Consider the following 19283-nt stretch of genomic DNA (forward strand, 5'->3'; position numbering starts at 1 on the left):
AGGAAGTCACGTTCAAAAGACAAAGACTTCGTATACCACAACTCAGCACATGGACGTATACACGACCAACGCACACACACTCGCACACAAAACAAACACATAAAGGAATACAGTTGGGCACCGCCTTGAAACGGAAAAGTACCACTCGGAGCTTAAACCTGTTTATGGTGCACCTGACCTCACTCTTAGCCCCGCCATGTTCCAACGTCATGGGAAAGTGCAAATAAAAGTTATTCCCGCTAGGTGAACCCCTATCACACGCAAAGCAACAGAAGGCGTGTTATGTTAAACACAGATTTATATAACAACGCAGTCTGAAAGACAGCTAAATCCCCTGCCATTGTTATGGATAGTGAAAGGGTAAACCTTTGACATTGAGCTGTGACCTTGACCTTTAACTGACTCATGAATTCTGCAAATCATCTTGATGAGGTGATCATTTGACCCAAGTTTCATAAAAATCCTTAAAGGGGCTTAGGAGATACAGAGCGGACACAAAATGGAAGGCTCAAACATTTGACCCTAAGTTGTGACCTTGACCTTAAGCCGGCATAGCTGACTTATGAGTTCTGCACATCGTCTTGATGAGTTAATCATTTGACCCCAATTTTATAAAATTCCTTCGAGTCGTTTAAGAGATATAGAACGGACACAAAATGGAAGGCTAAAACGTTTGAAATGAGTTGTGACCTTGACCTGGAGCCGACATGGCTTACTTATGTTTATTTATTTATTTATTTGGGTTTTACGGCGCACCAACACAGTATAGGTTACATGGCGCCAAACAGGACTACAAATTTCGGTTTCATATCTCATTTACATCGAAATAAAAACATGAGGTATGGAATCAAAGTTTGCATACCTGCTGGAATCACAGAGTTACAGTAAAACCAGGTGTTAAGGCCCTATTAGTCGCCTATTGCGATCATGCAAGGGTAAGGCAGCGGTTCCAATTCTTTTCATACACAGATCGTCCCAGAACCACATGGGGTGGCTTACTTATGAGTTCTGCACAATGTCTTGATGAGGTAATAATTTGACCCAAGTTTCATGAAAATCCTTCAAGGGGTTTGGGAGATATGGAGCAGACACGAAAGTGTTACGGACGGAAGAACGGACGGAGACCATTCGTATAACCCCCACAACCCGTGGCGGGGGATTAAAAAGCAATCCTTAAGAACCAAAAACGCATGTATTCATTGCTTTAACAGAAGATAGTGCAATGAGAGGAACACTCTAAAGAGCCCGACGAAAAAGGCGAGAAGACAGACATCAAAATAGTTCAGTCCTGGTGGGATTTGAGAACTACCTATCATAGAGTCCTCCTTCTGTTCCGTCAGACACAATCCAAGAGGAAAGAGTAGCGTCCAACTGTAAAAGGGTTGAATGCTACAGATAAGGTGTCTCAAAACAGTTGGGTCATAATCTCTTTTAATGACACGTTTTATAACTTAACTAAATACAATTGGAAGATTGCCATGACACAAAATCCTACGAAGTTTGAAAACCACATCCCCATAAAACTCGATAATTGGTATACCTTCTGAAATGATTTTGAATTACTACTAAATTTTAGATCCATAGTAAAATTTAGCATAGTAATTTATAGTAACCTTGCATAAGAAGCTTATTTGTAAAATATAAATTACGCTCAAAATCTCAATATGACTATACGTTCTTTTAAACAGAATTAATTGAAAAACATATATCCCATAAAATATTGCCTAGGTACATCCCAATCCAAAAGGGGGAAATTTACATTATTAAAAAACATTAAGATTATCATCGTGGTGTATGATTAAATGCAGTAATGATGTGTGCCTGCGTATCTGGAGAAAGGTTCAATACAGATTCTCTTTCATAACAATATAAAATGTTGATGTAAATGTTGTTTAATAAAAAAGAGAGGGCCTCACAAACTTCGTCACAGGTCCACAAGGTATAATTTTTGACAATGCAACTAGTAAACATGCTCTTTGTCTTTTGAATTAGAGCAGTTAGTTTGTCCTTTATTAAATAATGTGATAAGGTGGTATACACAGTAGAAATATTAAAAATATCATATGCATGCCCCTGTAATTATTGATCTTAAACTTATCCAAGATTTCGCCAAAAAATATTACTGACCGGAATAAGTGGTGTTTACCAGAGTGTTCGTTTACTTTATCGCAATATTTTTTCATATGGGCTTTTAAGATAGATAAATTACAGTATTAGCTTTGTTACTAGAAATATGAATATTCACTTGTTCCTCGGATAAAAACAAAATATTGCCGAACTCGTGCATTATAAGGATACTTATTGCATAGTCCAAATAATTGTACTTTGAATATCGTTAGATCTATATTTTTTTGACTTGTCGATATCCGCCTCTAGGTAGACAACGTGAAATATAAAAATGTAAAATCGGTCTACCCGATGTCTCACTTATTGCAGTAATGTATGGTATAGGTTTTTAACATATCACAAGACGTTAATTTCCGTGTCCGGTTGTGGGCGGTGCAGCAATAGAAAAAGAAATATGAGTAAAGTGTCGTAGATAAGAAAAATAGGACTTGAAAATGTCAATTATTCAAGTGACAGGCAGTGGAAAATCCGCTGTCAGTGACAGGACACCATTCTATGGTGCCAGAGTTCCCACTGAAGTAAAATCCATGGTGAAACCATTGTCAAAGTTGGAGAAAAGTGTATTTAGGAAAATATTGTTGTGTAAGTCTCTATTTATAGTGATACTAATTGTACGTGAACCACGATATTGTGATAATTTTTGCATTGGTCAATATCTTTCCTCCACGTACAACATAGAAAGTACCTTTTTTGGTTTTGACGTAAAGAGAGCCCTGGATTATGACCTATCACGAAAATATCTCGGGAATCACTTTTGACGTCAAATTATTTGGACTAGTCGAGAGGGCTAAGAGTTAAAGACGCTTTCATACGTAGGTGAAGGCCCCAGGTTTAATTCCTGGCTACTCCCTTTGCAGTGTGCCCTTGGGCAAGGCACTTTATTAAGTTTGCCTCAGTTGATCCAGCTGTAAATTGGTACCACCAAAGTGCTGGGGGTAAGGTTTACAGGGGTGTAAGATTCCATTTGCCCGGTCGCATTGGCAAGTTGAAGTCTGGATAGGACGAGTGAACCTCGCTGTATATACTCGACCGGTCATGAGAGTGCTTTTCTCATTGTAACTTTTCCAAAATTCAGCAAAGAATGTTTTGAATTACATCTTGAAAAACGATAACAAACTTTGCGTCAGTAGACACTTTAAAATTGGAAGTGGCTATTCATACCGTCCCGTAGGAATAGCCTCGCAGGCTATTCTTAATACGGCTCTCCCGTAAGAATAGTGAAAAGCCCGCACGTGGTTATTCCTACGGCAATTTTTTATTACAATATATTGTACTGAAGTCATTCAACTGATATATTTTCAACCGATTTCGGAAATTGACATGTAATCACATTTTGTCATAATTTTATTAGGGTGAGTGACTGTTACCTTTATTTACTTATTCATCTCATAGGTATCAGTGCAATTTGATTTATTAAAAAAAGCAACTGAAATACCTGTAATGTAAAGACAAAACGCATAGGTAAAACGAAAATAAATCTCACAAGGTGAGGCAGATGCAGCTAGTCCAGAGCTTATACCTCAGGTAAACTGGCAAGTGCTGCACTAACTAGTGGAAATTATAACGACTGCTTTACACATATTCATAATTCTTCCCTAATGCTACAAAGTTATACCACAACGTGCACCCCTAAAACTAGTCCAACTAATTTGACTCGATCCTAGGAAAAAATGAGTTATTTTTCTTTTGGGCAATATCTCCCCTCACATCAAACACTCAAAAGACCAAAATAGTGGAGGAAATTTCCAATGAACTTGTCATCATTGCAGATTTGGCATTAAATGCAGATTTTGTTGCGAATATGAGATCATAAATTCAAATAAAACTTACATATATCAAAAGAGGATTTAATTCCTCATTGATTTAGGTAAAAATTATCAAATAATTTCCAAACTTAGGAATTTTCTGGTTATTACAATTTAAACCGATTTATGTACTCTAGATGATTAACATTTATCCGGTCTACATGACAGTATGCGCAAGCAATCAACCAATAACTTTACATGACGGTGTACTGTTATCCTCTATTATTTTGGTCATTTGAAGTTTTGACGTCACACATATAAAACAATCTGACTACCCTACAAACTAGAAATTCTTCCTTAGATTTCAGGGGTACACAGTATTGCAAGCATTGTAAGACTGACCAAGGATTTATGCCATGGTCCCACATTTGGCACCAAATGTCACAGGGCGAGAACGATGTGCAGTGAGTCTGGACACTCAAGACCCCTTGCTTAAAATAGAAAAACCTTTCAATGATTTTTTCTTCTGCTGAAACTTAAGAGGTATTGTCAGTGGCTCCTGAAAAAAAAAGTTATTTAGCTGAAATACTGATTTAAAAATATATAAACCATTAAACAACTTCTTCTCAAGGTTAAAGTTAGAAAAACCTTCAAATAACTTTTTATGAATTGCTGAATGGATATTCACCAAACCTTGTCAGAAAAAAGGTAAAAAAGTAAATGTCCTCTTCAGGTGAGCGACTAAGGTACATTTGGGCTTCTTGTTCTTTCCACAATTGCATTCTGCGAGTGCGTGCTAATTTTGAGCCTTGTAGTGTTGTAATTTCACACTGAGAGTTAGAATAAGATGATTAGTGTTGAGAAATATATTTCTGTGCTTTGTATATGTGTGATTCTGCAGGACCCTGTTGTTTATTTTCAGTGATTGTTACAGCAGTTGAAGGTAAAGATGTAGAATATAAACAGTTAAAGGATTTAGAAAGTAAAGACTTCCAAGAAGAAACCTTATGTGTTATATACTCAGGACTTTTAAAATTATTACAGTGTGCTTTGAAGCTTCCAACTGGATCCTTAAAGCAAGAGGTAAGTTACAACATCATTCAATTTAAAATTGTATTTCTATTTGGGCCTCTATGGCCAAGTGGTTAAAGGTCTAAATTTTGAATTACTTCAATGCCGCTCACCACTGTCTGTGTAAAACCTTGCTTTGTGCGGCAAATTCTTGAAGCAAATTAACTGGCTTACAGAAGGTTAGTTCTGCCAGAAATAATGCCTGGAGGGTCTGTGATTTCTTCATCTGTCAAATCTGCAAACTTGCCATACAACCTTAAATTTAGTCAGTGTGACTTTGAATTCAACAAAAGAGTGTCTGATGTTGATATTTTGACTTTATTCATTTAATGATTACCGTATTAAATGTCCTAATTATCGTTCAGTTTATTGTATGAGCCTTATGACATTAAAATTTTGTTCACCAGTGTACTGTTGCAACTGTTGCTTAATAATATAGTATGTATTCTTGGATTTTATACTCTCTGCAAGTGACATACTCTCTGCATGTGACATTTTTTCCCTATAAATGAATGGTGGAGGATTGGCGTAGGGAGTGTTGTCTTCTTCAGTTCAGACCAATATTGATTAAAAGAGAAGTACAGTTTAGGGTTCAAAAGTTGACTGTTATTATAATTATGTTAACTGATCATACTATACAAGCAAATTTAATGTAACAAAGAACATTTTACCTACATAATTATATATAACTACACTTTATTTTTTTCTTCAGTTGTTTAAAGAAGATTTACAAGAGTTACAGTAAGTGTGGATACAAATTGCATTATTATTTAAAATGCCTGTATCATTCCATTTGGGTTTGACATTGCACCAACACAATTATAAATCATATGGCGACTTTGCAGCTTTTGATGGTGGAGGAAGACCCCAGCTGCCCCTCTGTGCATTATTTCATCACAGGCTGGCACCTGGGTAGAACCACCAACCTTCCGTGAGCCAGCGGATGACTTCTTCACAGTAAGATTTCAATGCCCCGAGTGAGAGTTGAACTTACATCAGTGAGGGGCAAGTGATTTGAAGTCAGCAACCTTGATTAAACTCTTGGCTGCGGAGGTCCCTCTCATTTATTTATACATTCAATCATATCGCAGATGTCAGATGTAGGCATATTACAAGAATTCAATTGTCTGTCATAACAATTTAAAATGCACCAATTAAAATATTTTGTACTATTAAAATGTGTCACAGGCATACAGAAACCTTATTTTAAATTTAGTATATTAAGAAAACTGATTGGGACTACATGAAATGCTCATGTAAGCCCTTGTAATTGAGCCAATGATGCTGAGGTGAGTGGTGTAACACTACATACTAAATTTGAGTTTTAGAAAGTTTGATATAATCCAAGTTTGTGTCTTGACTAGAGATTAAAGACAAGATATACAAGAAAATTAGTAAGAGATGGTTTACAAACTTGCACCAGCATTATATCATTTTGCTTTGCTATATTTCAGAATACCAGAAGACTTTCATACAGATATAGCAAGTGTGATATTTGGAAATAGGTAGGTGTTACTGTTGTGTCCATCATGTTGTGTAAGGTCAGAAGTTTATAACATGTTTTGTGATAAAATATCTGAAAAAAATCAGTAAAATAAATTTCATGTTTCACTGCAGAACTATTTTTAGCTTGACTATACGAAGAACAGTCTGAGCTATTCTACTCACCCTGGCGTCAGTGCCACACATTGGTTAAATTTTGCATGAAAGTACATAATTTATAGCTATCATTTCAAGGCATAAGACTTTTAAACTTATTTTTTCATTTTCTATGTCAATTACCAACCTCACAGGATCAAGTCCCATAACTTTGACATGTATTTTGGACAAATTATGCCCCCTTTTGGACTTAGAAAATCCTGGTTAAAGTTTTGCATGCAAGTTGCTGTCTCAAAAACTAATGCAGATACTGGATTGAAACTTTTAGATATTTTAACATTTAGGGTAATATTCCTGCTTCTGGGACAACAATTCAAATAGTCAAGCATTGACAGTCTTACAGGCAGCTCTTGTTTTTAGCTCACCTGAGCAATGCTCAGGTGAGTTTTTCTGATCGCTCGATGTCCGGCGTCCGTCGTCTGTCGTCCGTCTGTCGTCTGTCTGTCGTCTGTCTGTCAACATTTAGCTTGTGTATGCGATAGAGGCTGTATTTTTCAATTAATCTTTATGAATATTGGTCAGAGTGATAACCTTGATGAAATCTAGGCCGAGTTCGAAAATGGGTCATCTCGGGTGAAAAACTAGGTCACTAGGTCAAATCAAAGAAAAACCTTGTGTATGCGATAGAGGCTGAATTTTTCAATTCATCTTCATGAATATTGGTCAGAATGATAACCTTGATGAAATCTAGGCTAAGTTCGAAAATGGGTCATCTCGGGTGAAAAACTAGGTCACTAGGTCAAATCAAAGAAAAACCTTGTGTATGCGATAGAGGCTGTATTTTTCAATTGATCTTCATGAATAATGGTCAGAATGATTGCCTTGATGAAATCTAGGCCGAGTCCGAAAATGGGTCATCTCGGGTCAAAAACTAGGTCACGATGTCAAATCAAAGAAAAACCTTGTGTATGCGCTAGAGGCTGTATTTTTCAATTGATCTTCATGAATATTGGTCAGAATGATAACCTTGATGAAATCTAGGCCGAGTTCGAAAATGGGTCATCTCGGGTCAAAAACCAGGTCACTAGGTCAAATCAAACAAAAACCTTGTGTATGCGCTAGAGGCTGTATTTTTCAATTGATTTTCATGAATTTTGGTCAGAATGATTGCCTTGATGAAATCTAGGCCGAGTTCGAAAATGGGTCATCTCGGGTCAAAAACTAGGTCACTAGGCCAAATCAAAGAAAAACCTTGTGTATGCGATAGAGGTGGTATTTTTCAATTGATCTTCATGAATTTTGGTCAGAATGATTACCTTGATAAAATCTAGGCCGAGTTCGAAAATGGGTCATCTGGGGTCAAAAACTAGGTCACTAGGTCAGATCAAGGAAAAACCTTGTGTATGCGATAGAGGCTGTATTTTTCAATTGATCTTCATGAATTTTAGTCAGAATGATTACCTTGATGAAATTTAGACCAAGTTCGAAAATGGGTCATCTCGGTTGAAAAACTAGGTCACTAGGTCAAATCAAAGAAAAACCTTGTGTATGCAATAGAGGCTGTATTTTTCAACTGATCTTCATGAAATTTAGCCAGAATGATTACCTTGATAAAATATAGGACGAGTTTGAAAATGGGTCATCTGGGGTCAAAAACTAGGTCACTAGGTCAAATCGAAGAAAAACATTGTGTATGCAATAGAGGATGTATTTTTCAATTGATCTTCATGAAATTTTGTCAGAGTGATTGCCTTGATGAAATCTAGGTCGAGTTTGAATATGGGTTATCTGAGGTCAAAAACTAGGTCACTAGGTCAAATTAAAGAAAAATCTTGTGTATGCGATAGAGTTGTTTTTTTCAATTGATTTTTATGAAATTTGGTCAGGATGATTGCCTTGATGAAATCTAGGTCGAATTTGAATATGGGTCATCTGAGGTCAAAAACTAGGTCACTTGGTCAAATCAAAGAAAAAACTTGTGTATGTGATAGAGGCTGTATTTTTCAATTGATCTTCATGAAGTTTGGTCAGAATGATTGCCTTGATGAAATCTAGGTCGAGTTTGAACATGGGTCATCTAGGGTCAAAAACTAGGTCATATCTAAGAAAATGCTTGTTTTATCGCAAGAGACCAATTTTTTGGTCCAATCTTAATGAAAATTGGTCAGAATATTTGTTTCCATGAAATCACTAGGTCAAACATGTTTTACACTGTTATGGTGTGTTTCTTAGGTGAGCGACCTAGGGCCATCTTGGCCCTCTTGTTTGTAGACGTTTTTCAGAAATAAGATGACATTGTTTTGAAACTAACATTCTGAATCACTGCACATTACATTAGTTTGCACACTAAATAGCTGTGTTTTTCTCATGAAATGTTGTTCTTGCCTACCTAGCGAGGAAAGTATACACTTGTCCAAGCACGCGCCAGGGATAGATATTCCAGTCTTTCCCTATGGAAAAACATTGTCTAAAATAGCGTTCACTTCGGTGATGTCACATAGTACTGGCACTATTATGACGTCATAAACTAAGAAATAATGCAAGGAAATACCCAAATCTATTTGTCTATTTTGAACGTGATAGGTAAGAAAAATGATCTTACATGCCTGCCTGTGTAAGACTAGTTTTTCCCTACCCGAGGGACAGCGTGAAATGAAAAATCGAGCGTTAGCGAGTTTTTTTTTTTATCGAAACTCCCGAGGGTTGGGAAAACAGCTGTCTTACACAGGCAGACATGTAAGATCATTTTTCTTATAGTCTTATTAACGTTTGTAAGCATGTTATAAACAGAAAATTTTTGAAATCCATTCCTGCAGAGAAAATCGATTACATATTTGCACTCGCACATACAAGTACAACTCATTTCTGCTACAATTAGTTTGAAGAGTATTTGCATTTCATTTAGTAAAGTATGTTCAACTTCACATTTTACTTACAAGTTTTGCTGTTTTTAGGGTTAGAACTGTCATAATGATATAATAACTAAATTTGTGATATTACCTCAGACTCGGGGTAAAATTTGACTGAGCTGAAACTTTTAGATATCATCTGTCCATTCATTGAAGTGAGTTGTAAGTTTTTTAAGATACAAACATGGCCACCATATTTATGGCTTTTTATTTTACATTTTTCTGTATGTGCATTTTAGGAGAGCGCAGATAGATTGTGAGTTTTTGAATTCTAGACCAAGGTTACCACAGTTAGACAGACTGAAGTGGCGAGTAGATGTTGGAATATCTACAAGGTTAGTTCAGTATATACACAGACATTTCTCAGTTAGGCACAATATATCAGATGTCACAACACTTGTTTGGCCATGCTTGTTTATACACACCTTGTATGAGTTTTGTGAATTTATCCAAAAGTTGCACATGGAAAGAGTGTTGTTTTGAGATAACTAGAGAATGTTCTATATTGAGTCTGTTTAATTTTCATCACTGGAAAGACTGTCAGTATGCAAATTGAAGAGAAAACAAATTGGCATTCATTTCTTGGAAAGCATTCTGTCAGTAACTTGCTTTGTGGAAGGAATAAATGCACTTATATATTTATGAAGAAATAGAAGAATGAAGGCAGTTTGATCTTCTGGTATACACCAGTAAGCTTTCATAGCTAGCAGTCTCTGAAGGCATTTTATCACAGTTTACATGGTGTGCAGTGTCTACTATAACTGGTTTTTGAAAAAATTAATTAAAGTTGTTTGGATTAAGTTTTCAGGAAGGGATTTTGAGAAAAATAGTCCTTGAAAAAGAAGTAGAAAAAGCTCTTTGTAGAATCATGTATAAAAAATTAAAATTATTTGCGGTAATGCACATACTTTCTATGATAAATTACAATAAAGTTTTGTACTGGAAAGAAAGAAGTTATGATAGAAAGAAAGCTGTTTACACAAAACATAAGATTAGTGCTTTTATGTAATACCATCTTTATTAAAGTTTTTATTTACTTAACTTACCTTAATGGATACAGAAAATGATTTTCTAAATTTTAAGTTTTTTGCTATTTCAGTGTATTAAATAGAGTTCTAGAACCTACTGTATTAATGGAAATGACCCTTACAGATGGTAATATACATTCTTTTGAGGTAAGTACAGTCTACTTCTGATAAAAAATGCACCTGTTTCTTTTCTAACCATCCGAACTATAGAACTTCTGTGAAAAACATTGTCATGTGTTACCTACGGCTGTGTCGCTCTAACTTAACGCAGCAGGTTTATAGATCGCAGCAGGTTTATAGATCACTGGAATAAGCTGGAGTTAAGTGAACCCTTGTTACCCACTACCAGTTTAAGGTAAGTGAAGGGTCATGCATCTGAAGAATCTAACACAGATACAGATACCAGTTCTATATGATGGCATTGTTGTGTATTAAGTCATGGAATGATATGTTAGAACTGTTTACTGTTGGAGCAGTGGTCTAGTGGTTAAGGTGTCAGACGCTCAACCCGGGGGTCGTTGGTTTGAGTCCCATTGGGGTCATGACCACGCCTTCTCATTTGACAGCGGTACTGGTTTTTCCAGGAAGCTGGCTCGAAAGTGATTCAGATAAACTTGAAGCTTTCTTCACTATACAGCTAAAATAAATTAGTATATAAGAATTATTCTTTGCTCAACATTGTTATTGTCACTATTTTCTTGAGTCTTGCATTGACTAGAGCTAATTCTCTAGTGTCTATATGAACAAGTATTATCATTTCAGGTTCCTGTATCAAAGTTCCATGAATTGCGGTATAATGTTGCTTATGTTCTAAAAGAGATGGAAGATTTAGAGAAAAGAAACATTTTAAAGATCAAAGATTGATATGCTGTATCTGTAATGTCATGGTGTTGACTTGTCAAGTGAAAAGTACATTTTGTGCCGTTTTACACTACTGATACACATTGATGGTTTTATAAAAGGTTTACATTCCAGTTTGTGATAGAGTCTACAGTACACTGTGGAAAGTTGACTTTCATCTTACATCAGTTCAAGTTTTGGATTGACTAAGAAAAAAATGAATTTCCTGAAATTGTTCTTTTTTTGAGTGAGTTTACATAATATAATGGTTAGTTGGATACCTCGTATGGCATCATTGCGTCTGTGTTTGGATACATCCATGATTTTGGATGTCCTTTGTGACATTTTAAGCTTTTGATGACGCTGGGTACATCCATGATATAAGCAATAAAGATTTAACTTCAGGTGTACTTGGTCAAGATTATTATGAATAGCGAGTTTAGTGCTTGTATGTTTTAACTTTCTTACTTCCTGCATGTAGTAAAAGAACGTAGAAACCATTTCTTCATTTCATTCATTCAATTAAATGTTGATTTTTAGGCTTTTGTAAATGTTATGGTTATTAATTTGACTCATCTAGGGGGCTTCCATGGTTGAGTGGTTTAGGTCACTGGTTTAAAATTACTTGCCCATCACTGTGCATTCAAAAACCTTGCTACGGTTCAGAATTCTTTAATATGAAGCTTCAGTTATCCAGCTGACTCCTGGAAGGTTGGTGGTTCTAACCATGTGCCTGCCTATACATGAAACATTGCTCGGAGAAGAACCTGGAATTTTCCTCCACCATCAAAAGTTGGAAAGTCGCAGTATGACCCATTGTGTTGTAGTGACATTGAACCAACAAAAAACTGAACAAACAAAACAAAAATATCTTTATCTCATCTAAACTTTTGTTTCATTACCTGTTATTAACATTTTTTAAAACTTGAGAACAAAAGATTCAGCATACCCTACCCATTTCTGACAGATGGAATAGTTTTTAGCTCACCTGTCACATAGTGACAAGGTGAGCTTTTGTGATCACCCTTCGTCCGTCGTCCGTCCGTCCGTCAACAATTTCTTGTCTGCACGATAGAGGTTTCATTTATGATTTTATTTTAACCAAACTTGCACACAACTTGTATCACCATAAGATCTCGGTTCCTTTCTTGAACTGGCCAGATCCCATTATGGGTTCCAGAGTTATGGCCCCTGAAAGGGCCAAAATTAGCTGTTTTGACCTTGTCTGCACAATAGCAGCTTCATTTATGATTTGATTTTAACCAAACTTGCACAAAACTTGTATCACCACAAGATCTTGGTTCCTTTATTGAACTGACCTGATTCCTTCATGGGTTCCAGAGTTATGGCCCCTTAAAGGTCCAAAATTGCCTAATTTGGCTTTTGCAGCCATATAGAGACTTCATTTATGGTTTTATTTTATACAAACTTCCAAAATATCTTCAACAACAATAAATCTTGGATTCCATGACAAATCAGATCCAGTCGTAGGTTCCAGAGTTATTTCATATCTTATTACCTCCCCTGATTGTAATCAAAATGGATTTATATCAGTAAGTACTTATAGGACTTATTTGAAATTTCATTATTGTCATTAGTTGGACCGAGTTAATGAGGGTAGATAACTATGGACTGATTTTATGTCAATTACCTCCCTTTATTTCAAATTTAAACGGGTATATCTCCGTAACTAATGAAGATACTGATCTGAAATTTCATTTATGTCAACAGATTCATTTGGCAGATCCTTCTTTTGTTAACTTACAGTCATTTTTAGCTCACCTGTCACAAAGTGACAAGGTGAGCTTTTGTGATCACGCGGCGTCCGTCGTCCGTGCGTCCGTCCGTCAGTCCGTCCGTAAACTTTTGCTTGTGACCACTCTAGAGGTCACATTTTTCAAGGGATCTTTATGAAAGTTGGCCAGAATGTTCAACTTAATGATATCTAGGTCAAGTTCGAAACTGGGTCAGGTGCGGTCAAAAACTAGGTCAGTAGGTCTAAAAATAGAAAAACCTTGTGACCTCTCTAGAGGCCATATTTTTCATAAGATCTTAATGAAAATTGGTCAGAATGTTCACCTTGATGATATCTAGGTCAAGTTCGAAACTGGGTCATGTGCCATCAAAAACTAGGTCAGTAGGTCAAATAATAGAAAAACCTTGTGACCTCTCTAGAGGCCATATTTTTCATGGGATCTGTATGAAAGTTAGTCTGAATGTTCATCTTGATGATATCTAGGTCAAGTTCGAAACTGGGTCAGGTGCGGTCAAAAACTAGGTCAGTAGGTCTAAAAATAGAAAAACCTTGTGACCTCTCTAGAGGCCATATTTTTCATAAGATCTTAATGAAAATTGGTCAGAATGTTCACCTTGATGATATCTAGGTCAAGTTCGAAACTGGGTCATGTGCCATCAAAAACTAGGTCAGTAGGTCAAATAATAGAAAAACCTTGTGACCTCTCTAGAGACCATATTTTTCATGGGAACTGTATGAAAGTTGGTCCGAATATTCATCTTGATGATATCTAGGTCAAGTTCGAAACTGAGTCAACTGCGGTCAAAAACTAGGTCAGTAGGTCTAAAAATAGAAAAACATTGTGACCTCCCTAGAGGCCATACTTTTGAATGGATCTTCATGAATGTTGGTCAGAATGTTTACCTTGATGATATCTAGGTCAAGTTCGAAACTGGGTCACGTGCCTTCAATAACTAGGTCAGTAGGTCAAATAATAGAAAAACCTTGTGACCTCTCTAGAGGCCATATTTATCATGGAATCTGTATGAAAGTTGGTCTGAATGTTCATCTTGATGATATCTAGGTTAAATTCGAAACTGGGTCAACTCTGGTCAAAACTAGGTCAGTAGGTCTAAAAATAGAAAAACCTTGTGACCTCTCTAGAGGCCATACTTTTGAATGGATCTTCATGAAAATTGGTCAGAATGTTCACCCTGATGGTATCTAGGTCAAGTTTGAAACTGGGTCACATGCCGTTAATAACTAGGTCAGTAGATCAAATAATAGAAAAACCTTGTGACCTCTCTAGAGGCCATATTTTTCATGGGATCTGTATGAAAGTTGGTCTGAATGTTCATCTTGATGATATCTAGGTCAAGTTTGAAACTAGGTCAACTGCGGTCAAAAACTAGGTCATTAGGTCTAAATTTAGAAAAACCTTGTGACCTCACTAGAGGCCATAGATTTCAATGGATCTTCATGAAAATTGGTCAGAATCTTCATCTTGATGATATCTAGGTCAGATTCTAAACTGGGTCACATGCCGTCAATAACTAGGTCAGTAGGTCAAATAATAAATACCTAGTGACCTCTCTAGAGGCCATATTTTTCAGTGGATCTTCATGAAAATTGGTCAGAATTTTTATCTTGATGATATCTAGGTCAGGTTCAAAACTGGGTCACGAGCTCAAAAACTAGGTCACTATGTCAAATAATAGAAAAAACGACATCAGGTGAGCGATTCAGGACCATCATGGTCCTCTTGTTTTTTTTAATTACTTCCCATTTACGTTACTATAAATAGCTTGTTTTTAGTAACTTTTTTATTATTGGCCGTAGGGAAAAACCCAGACCACTTTTCTGTGGTACAACATGGATGGTACCTCCAATTTTTAGGTGTTTAGGTGTATTTTGACATATCTGTACCTTGTAAGAATTTTTTTTCTTTTTGGTTTAATTTCTTCCCTTTGTTGTTCCTGTCCTTTGGACTTAGATATTTTTTCTGATGACCTTGTCCTCAAGTGCAATGATAACAGGTGAGCGATATAGGGCCATCATGGCCCTCTTGTTTCTTTAGCAAAAGATAAAACATACACGTGTATTGGGTAAAAGTAAAGTACTTCCAAAATATATTAAAAACTGCATTTTTGTCACTATTTTTATTCTTTATCTATATTGTAAGTGGCACATACTTTTAACTTGATTTTCATGAGACAAATTATTTTCCAAGGTAGTTTCAGAAAGGCAACATATGTAAATTTCCTTATCCAACATTTTTACCAAAAACTATATCAACTAAAGGAATGAAATTCATTTAAAATTCTTATTGTTATGGATTGTATGTTTGTGAACAGTATGTAAACTAGATGTACCGCAGTGAATTTTTTTCACTTTACTCAAAAGGCATCAGAAACACTTCTAAAATGATTAATAAAATTAGTATTTTGATGTTTTTTCTGTGTTTGTATTTAATACCAATTTTAATTTTGTTTTGTTATTTCTATATACCATGTCAGATATACATTTGATATCAAACATTTTATGAATATATGTCTTTATTATTGTCTCCTGAACAAGTAGTTTTAACTTCGAAAATATAGAAAGAGTACATAAAGTTTCTGTGAGGCAGTCGAAGAGAGAAAATGTGGCAGAATCATGTTTTATTTAAACACAACAAAGAGGTTGTATGCATGTGGAATGATTTCACATGGGCATAGCCCAGGTGAATTATTCTATGTAGCATATAACCTACTTGAAGATCTTCAAAATACCTTGATAAGTGTTTGGTAAATCTCAAAAAAAAAAGAGAAGTTTTTGATGGTGTATTTTCCATGGTAAAATTCAGCCATTTTGGATACCAGAAAGTTCTATAATATAAATTTTGGCCATATTTGTTGATGGATTGTTAGAAAAGGTTCAATATGTCTTACTGTATAAGTGGTTAAGTTAGCGAGGTGGAAATATTGGCGAATTTCGTGAATTGAAAAAAATCGCTAACATTTTCTCCAGCATAAAAATCGGTCAACCCATCATGAAAACACCAGTAGTAAACGAGAGCAATTGACCCTCTGCCTCTGTCTGTACACCATACACATTTTTAAAGCTGCCTTTTTAGGCCTTAAATACGTCAAATCAAAAAAGCCAAAGTTGTTTGGTTATATTTCAAAAATGAAAAGATTATCATAATTTCATTAAATTCCATTCATTTGTTGACAGATACAAAACTAGCAAAGCAGATTATCTTAAACTGACATAGGCAAGTGTGGAAGCAAGAAAACATAGTTACTGACTTTTAAAATTGCATTTCACACCTTTACAAAATGTAATAAAAGGATTTACTTCAATGTACATATTCTGCTTTCCTTAATAAATATTAGTATGTTTCCAAGTAAATATTTTTTATAGTATGCTTTCAAGTAAATATTTTTTCTATAAAGAAAAGACAAACAGCATATTCCGTTATGTGTAGCACATTCTTTTATTTATAAATGAAAGTTCACTTGCTCCATATAAGGGATAATAAGGCTGTCATGCAGCAAAAATGTAATTTTTACGCCAGACATATAAGTAGCTCTTATGAAAAACTATTTTCACGCAAGTTGGAAAATGGGAATATGCTAATATTTACGCACGCCAAATGTCTGGAATTACCAATTCGCTGACTTTTCGACCTGCAGAAATAACCACTTATACAGTTTTAAAGTAGCGTATGATATCTACTTATATAAGAGTGAAAAATGTAGAATTTTCTCTTCTTTTTTCCCCCAAAAAAATTTGATTTGGCCTGTTTTTTTTTTTCACAGAGAAAATATATTTTTTGTCTGATTTTTACACAGGGACAAATACATTTTGGCCATAAAATTGAGATGATTCAAGATATGAATTATACTACATCTTGCGTAATAAGCAGAAATTTTAGAAAAACTGTTACAGATTTATTTTTCTTAAAGATTGAAGTTGTTTCAATGCTTTTGATGTAAGTAGTCATTATTTATTGTTAGGTTTGTACCAGATGTGTTTTTTTGGAGAGTATGAGAAACAGTGTATAGTTGTACAGAATTAGCAAACAAACATTTTATTGAATTTATAATTATGCAAATATTCATCCCATTTAGCATGTACAAAAATAAAAAAAAATAGCTTATATTTTTAGTGTTGATGATTTGTACTAGAATATATGAGCCGCACCATGGGAAAACCAACATAGTGGCTTTGCGACCAGCATGGATCCAGACCAGCCTGCGCATCCGCGCAGTCTGGTCAGGATCCATGCTGTTCGCTTTCAAAGACTATTATTATTAGAGAAACCATTAGCAAACAGCATGGATCCTGACCAGACTGCGCGGATGCACAGGCTGGTCTGGATCCATGCTGGTCGCAAACCCACTATGTTGGTTTTCTCATGGCACGGCTCAATTATATTAAGAGTTTATTACAGTCCAAGATCACCAATATAAAAGTGTTCTGTGAAAATCTATATATTCAATGGTTGAAGCATGTGTAATGTAACCTAATGATCCTAACAATATGTAATATTGATAAAATTGTTGTTGTCCTGTAATACCTTGGAAGTGTTCCTCCTTTTTTAGCTCACCTGTCACAAAGTGACAAGGTGAGCTTTTGTGATCGCGCGGTGTCCGTCGTCCGTCGTCCGTCCGTGCGTCCGTAAACTTTTGCTTGTGACCACTCTAGAGGTCACATTTTTCATGGGATCTTTATGAAATTTGGTCAGAATGTTCATCTTGATGATATCTAGGTCAAGTTCGAAACTGGGTCACGTGTCATCAAAAACTAGGTCAGTAGGTCTAAAAATAGAAAAACCTTGTGACCTCTCTAGAGGCCATATATTTCACAAGATCTTCATGAAAATTGGTCAGAATGTTCACCTTGATGATATCTAGGTCAAGTTCGAAACTGGGTCACGTGGGGTCAAAAACTAGGTCAGTAGGTCTAAAAATAGAAAAACCTTGTGACCTCTCTAGAGGCCATATTTTTCATGAGATCTTCATGAATATTGGTCAGAATGTTTATCTTGATGATATCTAGGTCAAGTTTGAAACTGGGTCACGTAGGGTCAAAAACTAGGTCATTAGGTCTAAAAATAGAAAAACCTTGTGACCTCTCTAGAGGCCATATTTCTCAATGCATCTTCATGAAAATTGGTCAGAATGTTCATCTTGATAATATCTAGGTCAAGTTTGAAACTGGGTCACGTGGGGTTAAAAACTAGGTCAGTAGATCTAAAAATAGAAAAACCTTGTGACCTCTCTAGAGACCATATTTTTCATGAGATCTTCATGAATATTGGTCAGAATGTTCACCTTGATGATATCTAGGTCAAGTTCGAAACTGGGTCATGTTGGGTCAAAAACTAGGTCAGTAGATCTAAAAATAGAAAAACCTTGTGACCTCTCTAGTGGCCATATTTCTCAATGGATCTTCATGAAAATTGGTCAGAATGTTCACCTTGATGATATCTAGGTCGAGTTCGAAACTGGGTCACGTGGGATTAAAAACTAGGTCAGTAGATCTAAAAATAGAAAAACCTTGTGACCTCTCTAGAGGCCATATTTTTCATGAGATCTTCATGAATATTGGTCAGAATGTTCATCTTGATGATATCTAAGTCAGATTCAAAACTGGGTCACGTGGGGTCAAAAACTAGGTCAGTAGGTCTAAAAATAGAAAAAACCTTGTGACCTCTCTAGAGGCCATATTTCTCAATGGATCTTCATGAAAATTGGTGAGAATGTTCAGCTTGATGATATCTAGGTCAGATTCGTAACTGGGTCATGTGCTTTCAAAAACTAGGTCAGTAGGTCGAAAAATAGAAAAACCTTGTGACCTCTCTAGAGGCCATATTTTTCACGACATCTTCATGAAAATTGGTGAGAATGTTCACCTTGATGATATCTAGGTCAAGTTTAAAAGTGGGTCATGTGCCTTCAAAAACTAGGTCATTAGGTCAAATAATAGAAAAACCTTGTGACCTCTCTAGAGGCCATGTTTTTGAATGGATCTTCATGAAAATTGGTCAGAATTTTTTATCTTGATGATATCTAGGTCACATGTGCTCAAAAACTAGGTCACTATGTCAAATAATAGAAATAACGATGTCATACTCAGTTGAACACTGGGTCATGTGGAGATAGGTGAGCGATTCAGGACCATCATGGTCCTCTTGTTTAGCTCACCTGAGCCAAAGGCTCGTGATGAGCTTTTGTGACCG

The 19283-nt window shown here is 35.8% G+C and overlaps 1 protein-coding gene across 1 annotated transcript; it reads left to right on the forward strand.

The window, feature by feature from the left end:
* The first annotated feature begins 2483 nt into the window (after nt 1–2483).
* Nucleotides 2484–17200, forward strand: LOC123556652 (COMM domain-containing protein 5-like). The gene is made up of 7 exons (XM_045347542.2): nt 2484–2709; nt 4795–4955; nt 5656–5684; nt 6398–6448; nt 9691–9786; nt 10551–10626; nt 11242–17200. The coding sequence occupies exons 1-7, from the start codon at nt 2562–2564 to the stop codon at nt 11341–11343; spliced, it is 663 nt and encodes a 220-aa protein (XP_045203477.2). The 5' UTR covers nt 2484–2561; the 3' UTR covers nt 11344–17200.
* The last annotated feature ends 2083 nt before the right edge of the window (nt 17201–19283 follow it).

This window comes from Mercenaria mercenaria, chromosome 5, assembly GCF_021730395.1.
Source record: "Mercenaria mercenaria strain notata chromosome 5, MADL_Memer_1, whole genome shotgun sequence".
NCBI lineage: Eukaryota > Metazoa > Mollusca > Bivalvia > Venerida > Veneridae > Mercenaria > Mercenaria mercenaria.